Source organism: Staurois parvus, unplaced genomic scaffold (genome assembly GCF_062004578.1).
Source record: "Staurois parvus isolate SC_StPar_1 unplaced genomic scaffold, SC_StPar_1.0 ptg000018l, whole genome shotgun sequence".
NCBI lineage: Eukaryota > Metazoa > Chordata > Amphibia > Anura > Ranidae > Staurois > Staurois parvus.
In genome coordinates, this window is record NW_028317814.1 from 248,633 (window position 1) to 262,070 (window position 13,438).

The window sequence follows — 13,438 nt, forward strand, 5'->3', positions numbered from 1 at the left end:
AGTCAAGAACTGATATTTTTCAGGAGGAATTCCAGGCAAAAGGCAGATTCAGGTTGCTGCTTAAGTAAACTTAACCTAGCTATACTGTAGATGCCCTATCAGATAGAAAACAGTGACCTTCTGAGTATAGGTTCAATTTAAAATACATCTTTATGCAAATACACTTTATAGTGAAAAACCAGTGAAACAGCATGAAAAAATGCTCTGGTCATATTTTTTGGTTTAGAATTTTTCTGAAAAAAGCAGAATTTTGAATATTATAGGTAGTACTTAAAACAACAATAAGGTAATTTTGTGCTGTCTGTGTCCTGTTGGGGAAATTTTTATTTTTTGTCCTAAGGACAGAACAGGAAATGGGAAGAAATCTTAACAAAAAAAGGGGAATTCCCATCTTAGACAGTTGTCACCACATCATAGGTCAACAATGAATGTTTTACCCTCATGTCTTGCTCCGATGACAGCTCACAATTTAGATAGATTTGCTATAGAATATACAAGGTGTGATCATTTAATTCCTGGTATGGACTATAAAAAAACGTGTTGAGCATTCTTCAAAAAATTTGATGAAATTTGAAGACAGCTTTTTTTCTGATCTTCAGTCAAGATTCGAGGTACCATCTTTGCAGAAAACCTTCTCATTCCCAAATCCTCCATTAAAATCTGCCACACTGTTTCTCTGATCATGTTCTGCCATCATTCACACACTCAATCTTCAATCTGAGCGTACAAGAGTTTGCACTCTGTCCATATTTGCATCCGTCCTTTGCATTTTTGGCTGCCCACTTCTTGCATCATCATGGACATTTTTTGGCCCCTCCTTAAACCATGTATGCCATTCATAAACTCTTTGATTTCTTCATGGAAAGTTCACCATGAGCCTGTTGTAACAGAGCTAAAGTTTCACTCACACTTTTGCCAATTTTCACCAAAAAATTCATGTTTATCAGCTGCTTCACATTCCTATCACTCATTATCCACCAACAGAGCAGCGCATATGCACATTATTTCTTCTACTACTCCGTAAAGACTGATTCAAGTGGTTTTCAACCCAGACGAGTGCAAGTTAGAACAAGTCAGAACACGCTTGCGTTCAAATGGCTGTGTGACTCGCCACCATAGTGCTATGCCACAGGCATTCTGGGAATTAAATTGTCACATCTTGTAAGTCGCCAATGAGGGAGCGATATCTCTCTCTTCCAGCCAGTGAGGAAAGGACACATGAAAACAGATGAGAATTTTTCTACCCTGTTTAGCTTTGTATAGCCATCCTCTTTTTTGTTGAGTTGTTGCCAGGGACAGGCTCACTACTGTGACATCTGCCTAATGTCCAAAGCAAGCAACAACCGCACACCAATGCCATCACTGATTGATACGTTTATTCACACATCCATTGCATATACATGCTGCTGTCCATGCCTATGGATCATCCACTGTTTACCCTTAAGGGTTTAGTCATAGATTCTACAACAAAGCTCGTAAATGCATCAGAGGTGGGTGGCCCATTGGTGGGGAGGGCAGCATGTTTGTGCAAATGTCATTTGAATAATACCTTTAACAATGAGTGATGTGATTGGCACGCACCTGTTTTGCTTATATTGGGCTGACTCACGTAAAGCATGGATGGACTCCTGAGCCCAAACCTGTGTAGTACACCCAAATTAGAAAGAACCACGGAATTTTAGAGCAGTGGCACTTACCTGTCTTTTCACATCTGCCTAAGGTTGGTATAACAGTACCAACATTCAGGTAATGAGTGTCTGCAGATGTCTCAAAGTTCCTAAAGATATTCGATCATTGTCGATCATCTCACGTCATCCACAAGTTAAAGCCTATCACACTCTCTGTGGTTAACTTATCCACTTGATACATAACATAACGTCAGCATTTACTTTTATTCTGACCATGGATTTACTGAACAAAAAGTAGGACATGTGATTAAAATGATTATTTACTCTGTGAACAATATCATCACTTGAGTCTGTAATGCTTTATCACGTACACATCAGTCAGAGCACACATCAACATGCTTTTGTGGTTTTTGTCTAGTGTGGTTTGTCTATCATCTATAAACCCTAAATCTTGTTGTGGTTTAATTTAAACAGGTAATGCCAATCAAGACTAAAAAGAAACAAAGACAGCGCACATACATGACAGCATTTCTGTAGATTTCTGCATTATTACAACTTTGGCTTGGTCTCTTAGCCTTTTATTATTCAGACAAATAGGCTTTCCAAATGCTACATATTTTACCAATGTGTATACTGCTGCTTAAGGCATGTTATACATTTATAATGTGTGTTTATTTTCAGTTACAGTAAAGTTTATATGAAACCATCATTTGACACTATCTTCACCAAGAAAATTTTTGCTGTGCCATATGTTTAGATTCCCATATTTCCAGGACCCAAAATCCACATGCTGGTTTTTGGGTTTGCACTCTAGCAGCTGTCAATACTAATAGCCAGCCAGTGCAATGGTTGAAGGACTACCAAGAGGAAAAAACTATTACAACACAAAAAACATGTTCTTCCCATCAACTGTCTACTGCTATAGCCCCGTCCATAGAGAAGACACAGTAAAGCACAGTCACTATTGTGTGTTAGTTAAAGCAACACTATCGATAAAATCAATACTAAAAATTAATATCCCCTCTACTGACCAAGCCACTGAGTATGACGGCAGCAATGAGAAAGCATCCAATGAAGATCTTATAAAATCCAACATTTCTGGGAGAGCTGGATTTCTGGTCCACTGCTACTTAGTGGTTTGATCTGCCAGCTTCTACATCAGTATTGAATCTTGTAGATGACGTAAGGGCTGACAGAAGGAACCACAGTATGGGACCAGGAAATTAAAAGTGCTTGGAGTGTCAAGTTCTGCAGTATCTTTTCTCATGCACTTTCTCATCACTACAGGAGTGATTAGTGGTGTGGGCAGCAGAATAGTTGCAGGGGAGCATTTATTTACCAATTTTAATTTAGCAACAAAAAAGGAGGGAGCACAACATAGCGCTGAGTGATATAGTTTTCCCTGTGTGCATAAATACAATTAAAGGAGAAGCTCTTTTGGCCCTACTTCTCTTATGGATCACAGGAGTGAACTTCTACAGTCTTGTGACCCGTATTCAGCCGACAGTAGGCTCCAGGCTCTGGAGAGATCCTGGCTTTAAAGTCAGGATCCACCCAGATTCTTGACTGGCAGGTGCCTCAGCCTCTCAGCTAAGAGCTTAAGCCAGCCAATCCCACTCCCTTTACAGCCCAGCATTCCAGTAAGCACTGGATGGGGAGAGCAGAGAGCCAATGACTGACAGTCACCGCTCTCTATTCAGAGCAGAGGGGAGAAGTGAGCAATCAGCAGTGTTAGATCGCTTAGTTCTTGGTCTTAGAGGTGGTAGGGGAGAGATACAGCATCGAACCAATGCTGTATCCACCTAGGTGAGTATAAATGTTATTTTTTTTATCCACAAACTTCTCTTTTAAAATGCATTTCCAGGCACAAATAGAATATTTCTCTGCAGTGGGTTAAATGCTCATTATGTCTAGAGGTGTCAAACATTTAGGAGAAATATCCCACAGTCTAATCCCTAAGGTGGGTGCTGCCAGCCACAGTTGCATGTTCGCCCACTCCATACACAATGCAGAGTTAATAGCCTTGATTTATATGTGATGACATTAAGGGTTTGCCAGAAGCAAATGGAGTGGGGAATAGGGTAAGTAATAATGCCATTTTTAGTATCCCCAATTCACAATGAGCATTTACCCTTGCAGTGGTGGTGGGGGGGGGGGGCATTGCAAGGGTAGATTTTTACCCTTACTCTGCAACATCCTGACCGTCACCAAGGTGAAACCTTTCGGATATCTTAGTTACAGATCTATGGCACTGCATAAGAAACTAATATGCTGGAGATGAGTAAAGATACCATGCTACTATTAAATTAAACAGATTAAGATTGATTCGATTATCTAGTAGGGACATTGGAGAATATCCCCTGTGGCTTCTATTCAGCTGTTTAGGTTGGCACTCACATAGCAACTCACATGCAATGTTTTGACATTTATGCTGGTTCGTCTATATATTTACCACAAACTGATACTCTCCTGAAAAAGTGAACATTGTTTATGAAGTGAGTAAAGTGTTACTACACTTGTAGGAAAGACTTATGTAATATGTAATGTTTAAACAAGCTATTAACTCAAATATGTGGAGAAATATATGCAAGACACATAGTTGTGATACATATTCCCAGCCTTGTATTATTGTTACATGTTTTTATGAGGTATGAATTAAAAGCTGTAAAAAGATTTAAAGCTGTGTACCTGGAGTTGAGATTTAACATAGTAATAAACTCTATTTTAATATTTCTACCTGCAAGTAAGCTTATAATAAGTATTACCTGTATGTACATGGATATCTCCTAAACTTGCAGCATGTAGGAGATATTCACATCGACGATGACATTACTGCGCATGCACACGTGCTCTGCATTCAGGGCACACAAAGCCCAATGATGGCTCCTGTGCACATGTGCAGAAGTGATGTCATAGCGGCCCAGCCATTCAAACAGCCAGAGACAGCAAACCCAGAAGGAAGACTGGGCAAACAAGGGAGCCTTGGCAGCAGTGACAGGGCTCAGTTTTAAAGGTAAGTCTGCCATAATGTGTTAGTATCCAATGCATACTAGCACATTATGATATAACATTACAGGGGCCAATTTAACAAAAAAAGGTGGTAGCTTTACTACCGATTTAAGGTCAATAAATAAAAGCCACAATATACTATATAATGACATGATTTTTTAAATTAAACTGATCAAGTACATCATAGGCACAGTATATCTTAAGTCGCATGTATTGTATCTGTCACAAAATATTAATTTCTTTGGACTTGACATAAAGGGAGAAATAAATACATGTACAGGCCTATCATGTTCATGTACAAGCTCATCAAAGTTCCCTACCTAGTTGGTAGAACAATTCTTTAATGATAGCAAATGCTAATTTGTTTACTATACAGATATCCCCAAATAAAAAAAATCAAGATGAGAGCAACAGTGATATTACACCTAACTGTGCACAAGTCTGAACTGGACAGGCCATGAAGATTTTTCTCCAACATGCCTAAATGCAAGTTATATTGGCTTTCCATCCATTTCATTTATTTCTTGTAATTTAAAAGTGTACAGAAGTTTGCAAACCAGCACTCCTAGCATGCTTGTTGGCAGCCAATGTAACCTAACTAATTAAAACTGTCCTGTTTACGTCAAGAAAGGTTGTGTTTCTCCTCTCAGTCATCTAGTCATGTGTATAAATTGATATTGTAGCTTCATGAGTAGTTTCCTGGCACTCTCATTCCAAGCTTACCTGTCTGCAAGAAGTAAACATAAAATATGTATATGTAATATTTCTTATTCACCTGATTGAAAATATATAACACACATAAATGTCATGTTATAATAGTGAACAAATAAATACTGAAACCAAATATATGAAAATAACATCAAACGTTAATTTAGTTTTTACTATATAATGAGTTGCTACCGTTCAATCAAATAACTGAGGATTATGGGATAAAAAGGCACATTTCCATGTAATTCTGTGAAAGTACAGAATCCAACGACTAAGTCCACTCAGACTTGATTGTTCTGTGGTAAGGACATCTAAGCTAGGAGATCCCAGCTACCCCCCTCCTTGATAATGAACATCAATTCTGTGCCTGGTATTTTAATAAGAAATTGTAGTCTACTGGCCCTCCTGTTTTGCTGTAACCTCCGTTTTCTAAGTAGGAAATTATGTCACAATCCTTTAATGAAAAGTTGAAGGTAATTTAAAGCCACAGCAGAGGGACAGAACTGGAGAAGCCATTCTTCGTTAGAGTCACCAAACAATTGACTTTGCACAGAAAAGCAGAAGTATCCTAAATAATGACAGGAGGGGTGACTTCTGGTCTCAAAAGCATTATAAGGATGTATAGACAGGGGAGGGAAGAGGTTAACACGTTTCACACTGAAAACATGCTTAAACAATAGGGATAAAAACATCCAGTACAACCGGTTCTAGATTGCATAAATACTAGTGACACTAGAAAGAGGTTTTATACCAGCAAATAAATAAATATGAAAATAAGATCTCAACCATAATAATGGGCCAAGTCCCATTCAAAGTTCAACACTGCTGGGATTCTAGTTTGGAGATTAAATATAACCCTCCCACCCCCCCTGTTTACAGAGAAGTCTAAATATGTGAAGCCCCCCCCACTGCCCCAAGGACTGTCACCTTTTTAATTCCCTGTATCTGCAACGCAGTGGGATCGCCCCCATGACCATCATTTAAATGTCCAGCAACATTAGTACCATGTTTTTTCCCAAGATTATGTCGATGGGCATTGAGCATGTTTTCAGTGTGAAACGTGTTAACCTCTTCCCTCCCGTGTCTGTAGATCTGTGTATTTGTGTTGCTCTTATGGATTTTCAATAAAGGTATATTTGGGATCTTAGGTTGGGAGTGCAGCAATTTGGAGATATTTGTTTGGATGACTAACAGTCTTGTTCTCAGGCTGTGAGCTGGCCATAGGCCATCCCTGCTGAACCGGCTGAGAATCAACCCAACTCTGGGCATACTAGTTGTACTGGAGTCGACTTCAGTACAACAAGCTTGTCGGATTTTTTCCTACCATCACTGCCGGCGGCTATAGCTGCTAGCAGTGATCATTGTGTTCTGCTGACAGGTAAGGCACCCCACCTGCAGAACACAATAGCACTGCAGGATGGAGTTCCCCAGTGTCACTGAATGTGTTGATGGGGGAATGGAGCTATTTTCTTACTGTCCATCAATAGTGGAACAAAAGTAAATTGTATAATCAATGGCTTGCTTAAGATTGCAAGTTTAAATTTCAGCCATAACACCTCCCACAATTTCCCTTGCTAACAAGTTCCCTTAATGCAGCCTAATAGCTATATTTACTCAGGAGAAAAGCTGATATATGGATCAGATAGGTAGCCCAAACTTGATCAAAGTGAATACAAGATAAGCATCTGTACAGTAAGGTGCAACAAGTATATAAAATTAATTGTGTGATTTTGTTTTCAGTGGTTCTGCAATTAAGAAACAGGATGCAATATACACATCCTTACCTCAGTAATAATGAAGAAGTCATCACCAGGTTCTCCCTGAACAACAATTTTTTCTCCATCTTCAAACTGGACAGGTTCTAAAGCATCTGCCACAGTCAGGCGCTCCCATTTGTCCAGTGATTCTGCAAAGGAATAGAATACATACTCAAATGGGAAAAATTGCATTACAAAATGTAACCTTACAAAAGGGCTGTCATTAGCAATGTGAAAGACATCTTTACAAAGGTACAGTAATGGAATAAGACATTTGCCCATCAAGGTGCAGTACTGGGATATGACTTCTGCTCCATAATCACATAGATCAGTGGTCTCCAAACTGCAGCCCGGGGGCTGGATGCGGCCCTTTGCTTGCTTTTATCTGGCCCTCGGGGCATTATTCCCCCCCCCACCATCAGCATAGTTCCTGCCACTGACACTAACAATGGGGCACTATTCCTTCCACTAACACCAATAATGGGGCATTATTCCTCCCCCTGACACCAATGATGGAGCACTATTCCTTCCAGTGACAACAATAATGGGGCATTAATCCTCCCACTGACACCAATGATGGGGCATTATTCCTCCCACTGACAAAAAATAATGGGTCACTATTCCTCCCTCTGACACCAATGATGCGGCACAATTCCTCCCACTGACACAAATAATGGGGCATTATTCCTCCCACTGACACCAATGATGGAGCACTATTCCTCCCACTGACACCAATGATGCGGCACAATTCCTCCCACTGACACAAATAATGGGGCATTATTCTTCCCACTGACACCAATGATGGAGCACTATTCCTGCCACTGGCACTAATGATGGGTCATTATTCCTCCCACTGACACCAATGATGTTGCACTATTCCTCCCACTGACACCAATGATGGGGCACTATTCCTCCCACTAACACCAATGACGGGGCACTATTCCACCCACTGACCCCAACAATGGGAAACTATTCCTCCCATTGTTACCAGTGATGGGGCACTATATCTCCCATTAATACCAATGATGAGGCATTGTTTACTCCCACTATTCCTTCCACTAACACCAATAATGGGGCATTATTCCTCCCACTGACACCAACGATGGAGCACTATTCCTTCCAGTGACAACAATAATGGGGCATTATTCCTCCCACTGACACCAATGATGGGGCATTATTCCTCCCACTGACAAAAAATAATGGGGCACTATTCCTCCCACTGACACCAATGATGCGGCACAATTCATTCCACTGACACAAATAATGAAGCATTATTCCTCCCACTGACACCAATGATGGAGCACTATTCCTCCCACTGACACCAATGATGGAGCACTATTCCTCCCACGGACACCAATGACGGGGCATTATTCCTCCCACTGAAACCAATGATGTTGCACTATTCCTCCCACTGACACCAATGATGGGGCACTATTCCTCCTACTAACACCAATGATGGGGCGCTATTCCTCCCACTGACACCAATGATGGAGCACTATTCCTCCCACTGACACAAATAATGGGGCATTATTCCTCCCACTGACACCAATGATGGAGCACTATTCCTCCCACTGACACCAATGACGGGGCATTATTCCTCCCACTGAAACCAATGATGTTGCACTATTCCTCCCACTGACACCAATGATGTTGCACTATTCCTCCCACTAACACCAATGATAGGGCGCTATTCCTCCCACTGACGCCAACAGTGGGAAACTATTCCCCCCATTGTTACCAGTGATGGGGCACTATATCTCCCATTAATACAAATGATGAGGCATTGTTTACTCCCACTGATGCCAGGACATTTTCTTCTCCCACTGGCCAGTCCAGCCCCCCTAAAGTCTGAAGGACAATAAACTGGCCCTTCGTTTATAAAGCTTGGAGACCCCTGACATAAATCATAAACTTCAACAAATAAGGACAAGCCTTCACTATTTCTTTGTACTGCCACTGAAATAAAGGTCATATACAGTTGTGTTCAAAATAATAGCAGTGTGTTGAAAAAAGTGAATAAAGCTCAAAATCCTTCTAATAGCTTTTATTTCCATACACACAAATGCATTGGGAACAGGACACATTCTATTCCAAATCAAAACATGAAGACAAATATATCAAATTTGTGTTGTTCCTCTAAATAAATTGAAGAAAAGTGAATATTAGACTGTTCAAAAAAAATAGCAGTGTTTGTATTCTTCTTTACAAACTCAAACATTCACTATATAAACTGAAAAATGTTTGAAGATTTTGCTTTCCTTTGAATCACTTAATGAATATTTAGTTGTATAAGCACTGTTTCTGAGAACTGCTGTACATCTGTGTTGCATGGAGTCAACCAACTTCTGGCACCTGTGAACAGGTATTCCAGCCCAGGATGATTGGACTACATTCCACAGTTCTTCTTTTTTTCTTGGTTTTGCCTCAGAAACTGCATTTTTGATGTCACCCCACAAGTTTTCTATTGGATTAAGATCCGGGGATTGGGCTGGCCACTCCATAACGTCAATCTTGTTGGTCTGGAACCAAGATGTTGCACATTTACTGGTGTGTTTGGGGTCGTTGTCTTGTTTGAACACCCATTTCAAGGGCATTTCCTCTTCAGCATAAGGCAGCATGATCTCTTCAAGTATTCTGATGTATTCAAACTGATCCATGATCCCTGGTATGCGATAAATAGGCCCAACACCATAGTATGAGAAATATTCCCATATCATGATGCTTGCGCAACCATGCTTCACTGTCTTCACAGTGTACTGTGGCTTGAATTCAGTGTTTGGGGGTCGTCTGACAAACTGTCTCCGGCCACTAGACCCAAAAAGAACAATCTTACTTTCATCAGTCCACAAAATGTTGCGCAATTTCTCTTTAGGCCAGTCAATGTGCTCTTTGGCAAATTGTAACCTCTTCAGCACATGTCTTTTTTTCAACAGTGGGACTTTGCGGGGGCTTCTTGCAGATAGCTTGGCTTCACATAGCCATCATCTAATTGTAACAGTACTCACAGGTAACTTTAGACCTTCTTTGATCTTCCTGGAGCTGATTGTTAGCTGAGTCCTTGCCATTTTGGCTATTCTTAGATCTATTCGAATGGTAGTTTTTCGCTTTCTTCCACGTCTTTCAGGTTTTGGTTGCCATTTTAAAGCATTTGCGATTATTTTAGCTGAGCAGCCTATCATTTTCTGCACTTCTTTATATGTTTTCCCCTCTCCAATCCACTTTTTAATCAAGGTACGCTGTTCTTCTGAACAATGTCTGGAACAACCCATTTTCCTCAGAATTTCAGAGAGAAATGCACTGTAACCAGCATGTACAACATTTGCTGCCTTTCTTCCTTAAATAAGGGCAATAATTGCCACATGTTTTTCACAGAATGAATGACCTCACTAATAGAACTCCACACTGCTATTATTTTGAACATGCCCCTTTCAATTAGTGATTCAATTACACAGAATCAGCAGCATGTATGTCATGACTGTTGGGTATGTTGGATTTCTATTACTCTACTACACCTGCTAGTAAATTATTTGCCATGTAGAAATGTCATTTCTACCAAAAACAGTGATTGATCAGGTTAGTGATGTCTGACTGCTATTATTTTGAACACAACTGTATGTAACTCATTATCATTCCATTTTAATTTTCAACCAAAAGAAAGGAACATAAAGGAATAAAACAATGGCTGAAGATACTGCACACCAATCTGTCACCATTTATGTTACCATACCATTTAGTTAAGATAAAAGAAAATTATTACATGACCACAGTTTACTTAGGATGCAAAGAAAAGACAAGATGCTTCTGTAGGCAAACCAAGGGGCTCAATTACGACGAAATCGTCTTTTTCTAGTTTGGAGTAATTGCTACCAACTTTTCCAAATGATGACATATGTATGTTATCCTGGCCTACTATTGCACAAAATCAATGTTTCATGTGATAAGTATAGATCGCCCATTGTTTAGGAAACTAAAGTCCTATGACCAACACCTGCCTACCCGAATGACTTACTTTAGTGCGTACCGTTCCCTCAAAGAGTATACTGTAGAAGTACTTTAAAGTATCACTAAAGCTTAGTACACACAACCATACAGTGAATTGAGCTGCAGAGCAATTGGAGATTTGCCAGCCACAGAAAAGCAAATATTTGTTAGCTGAAGATCCAAAAAACGTACAGTGGTCACGACACTCACCAAAGCAACAATTTCTAGTCATTACAAATTTTGTTAATTGACATCCATAAAAGTCGCAGCATCCTTTTAAACTTGAGTGTTTGTCACTTACAAGTCCTTGTTCTTGCCTTTCTAATAATATTTATCCTGCTCAGTTATTACAAGCAATGTTTAACTGTCGTACTGGATAAAAAATTGACATTTAAAAATGACCAACCAAACCTATTTGTCAAGGAGTTTCCAAGAGTCTTTAGCAGACAATCAAATTTAAACCAACAATGGGAAATAACACAATTCAGAACCTGTAAGGTTGAAAAAAGACACACAGTTCCCCCAGTTCAAATTTTGTGTTTGTATGCATGTGTGATTTGAATTCTCCAGCAACTCCCAAAGCCCTGTATATACTGCTTCCTGAGGAAGACATCTAAAAGTTCTTTGAAGTTGTTGACACTTTCAGCTAGTACATGAGAGTTCCACATTTTTTCTGCTCTAACAGTAAAGAACTCTGTCTGCAAACCACTTTTCTTCTAACCTCAAATAGTAGCCATGTGACCTCGGAGTAAACAGTTACTGAAGTCACCTTTGATATATTTGTACAATCCCTTCTTAAGTGCCTCTTCTCCAGAGTAATTAACCGTAATCTATGAGATTGATTTTCATAGCTGAGGTCCTCCACTTCCCTTGTTAATTTTGTTGGCCTTCGCTGATTCCTTTCTTATTCAACAACATCTTTCTTGAGGATTGGTGACCGAAACTGAAATGTTTATTCAAGATGAGACAGAACCATTGTTTTGTAAAAGGGGTGGAATTATCGATTGATCTCAATAACAATTGGAGGACAGAAGATTAAACATGAATGGTTGGTGTGAGGCAATATGGACTGTATAGGGTAGTTTTTTCCAAATAATTTGATAAATAGGTCCATCTGTTTTCTCTGACATAGTACACTGCCTAATTGAAATATCTGACAGCTATACTTCATGTGAGCTTGTTCCTGGGAAATTCTAGAGGCACCAGAATAACAGTCCCTGGCACACAGTGACCCATCTTGGAAGCAAACCATTTTCTCTACATGACAATCAATGAAAGTTGCCACACTTAATCTTATTAAGTAAGGAGTTTCCCTTTCAATAGTGCAGCTGTTCAAAAGGGAAAGTTTAATGGAAATTATCACCTTTAACTTGTTTTGCTAATTACAACAAATTTGACAGTATAAAATGACTTGAGAATGAGCATAAAAAGTTCCCATAACAAAACCCCATAATACAACACAATTCAAGGGATTTGAAACCGTATATATTCTGCTTCAGGACAGTTGGCGTCTGCAGTTTCCATAGTTCTCTCCAAAACATAGCGATATTCACAAACTACTGTATCTTCTAATATAAATACACTGAAGAATTTAGTCCAGGCTGGATGCTTGCCATGTGCCTGTATAGGGGGTCACCGAACTACGAGCTGAATCCCAGCATTCTTATTTATTTAGGGTGTACATCATTTATAATATACTAACTCTACCCATGGACATGGGATGATATACATGTCCAATCTGAGTCCTTTCAGTCCCTCATCTATACGTTGGTGGCTGCTGTCAGGGAGAATAATCAACAAGACAGCTGAGCAATACTGTTCCCCAATGGTAGTTGGCATCAACTTCCTGTGCCCTGCCTCTAATATAAACTAGTCAACTTTATATTTTTAAGAAGAACTGTTAAGAGAGTTGTTCTAACTGAAGTTGGATCAGAAATTCATGAAAAAACTGCTTCCTTTACACAGGCTATTCCTGAAGGACACAGGGAGTGGACACAAATTCTCAGAAGATAATGGAGGAAAATGTATACTGATGACTAGTGAAAGACATACTGGGGTTGATTTACTAAAACTGGAGAGTGCAAAATCTGGTGCAGCTCTGCATAGAAACCAATCAGCTTCCAGTTTTTTTTGTCGAAGCTTAATTGAACAAGCTGAAGTTAGAGCTGATTGGCCCCTTTCACACGAGCGAACAAATTAGGTCCGCCTGTCTGCTTTTCAAGCTGACCTGATTGGACACTCCATTGCTCTCTATGGAGTGCTGTTGTAAACGAACATGTGTCCATTTACACCCATCTGCATCCAATCCGATCCTGTCTGCTAAAAAAAGACAGATGGGGATTCATTCCCCATCTG

General features: G+C 39.8%; 1 protein-coding gene across 1 annotated transcript in view; it reads right to left on the bottom strand.

The window, feature by feature from the left end:
* Window positions 1–13,438, bottom strand: part of PRKAR1B (protein kinase cAMP-dependent type I regulatory subunit beta) — a 295,736-nt gene that overhangs the window by 46,987 nt on the left and 235,311 nt on the right. The window contains exon 9 of the mRNA XM_089681811.1: window positions 7,130–7,251. Coding sequence (XP_089537937.1) covers window positions 7,130–7,251 — 122 coding nt within the window. The remainder of the gene's footprint in view (window positions 1–7,129; window positions 7,252–13,438) is intronic.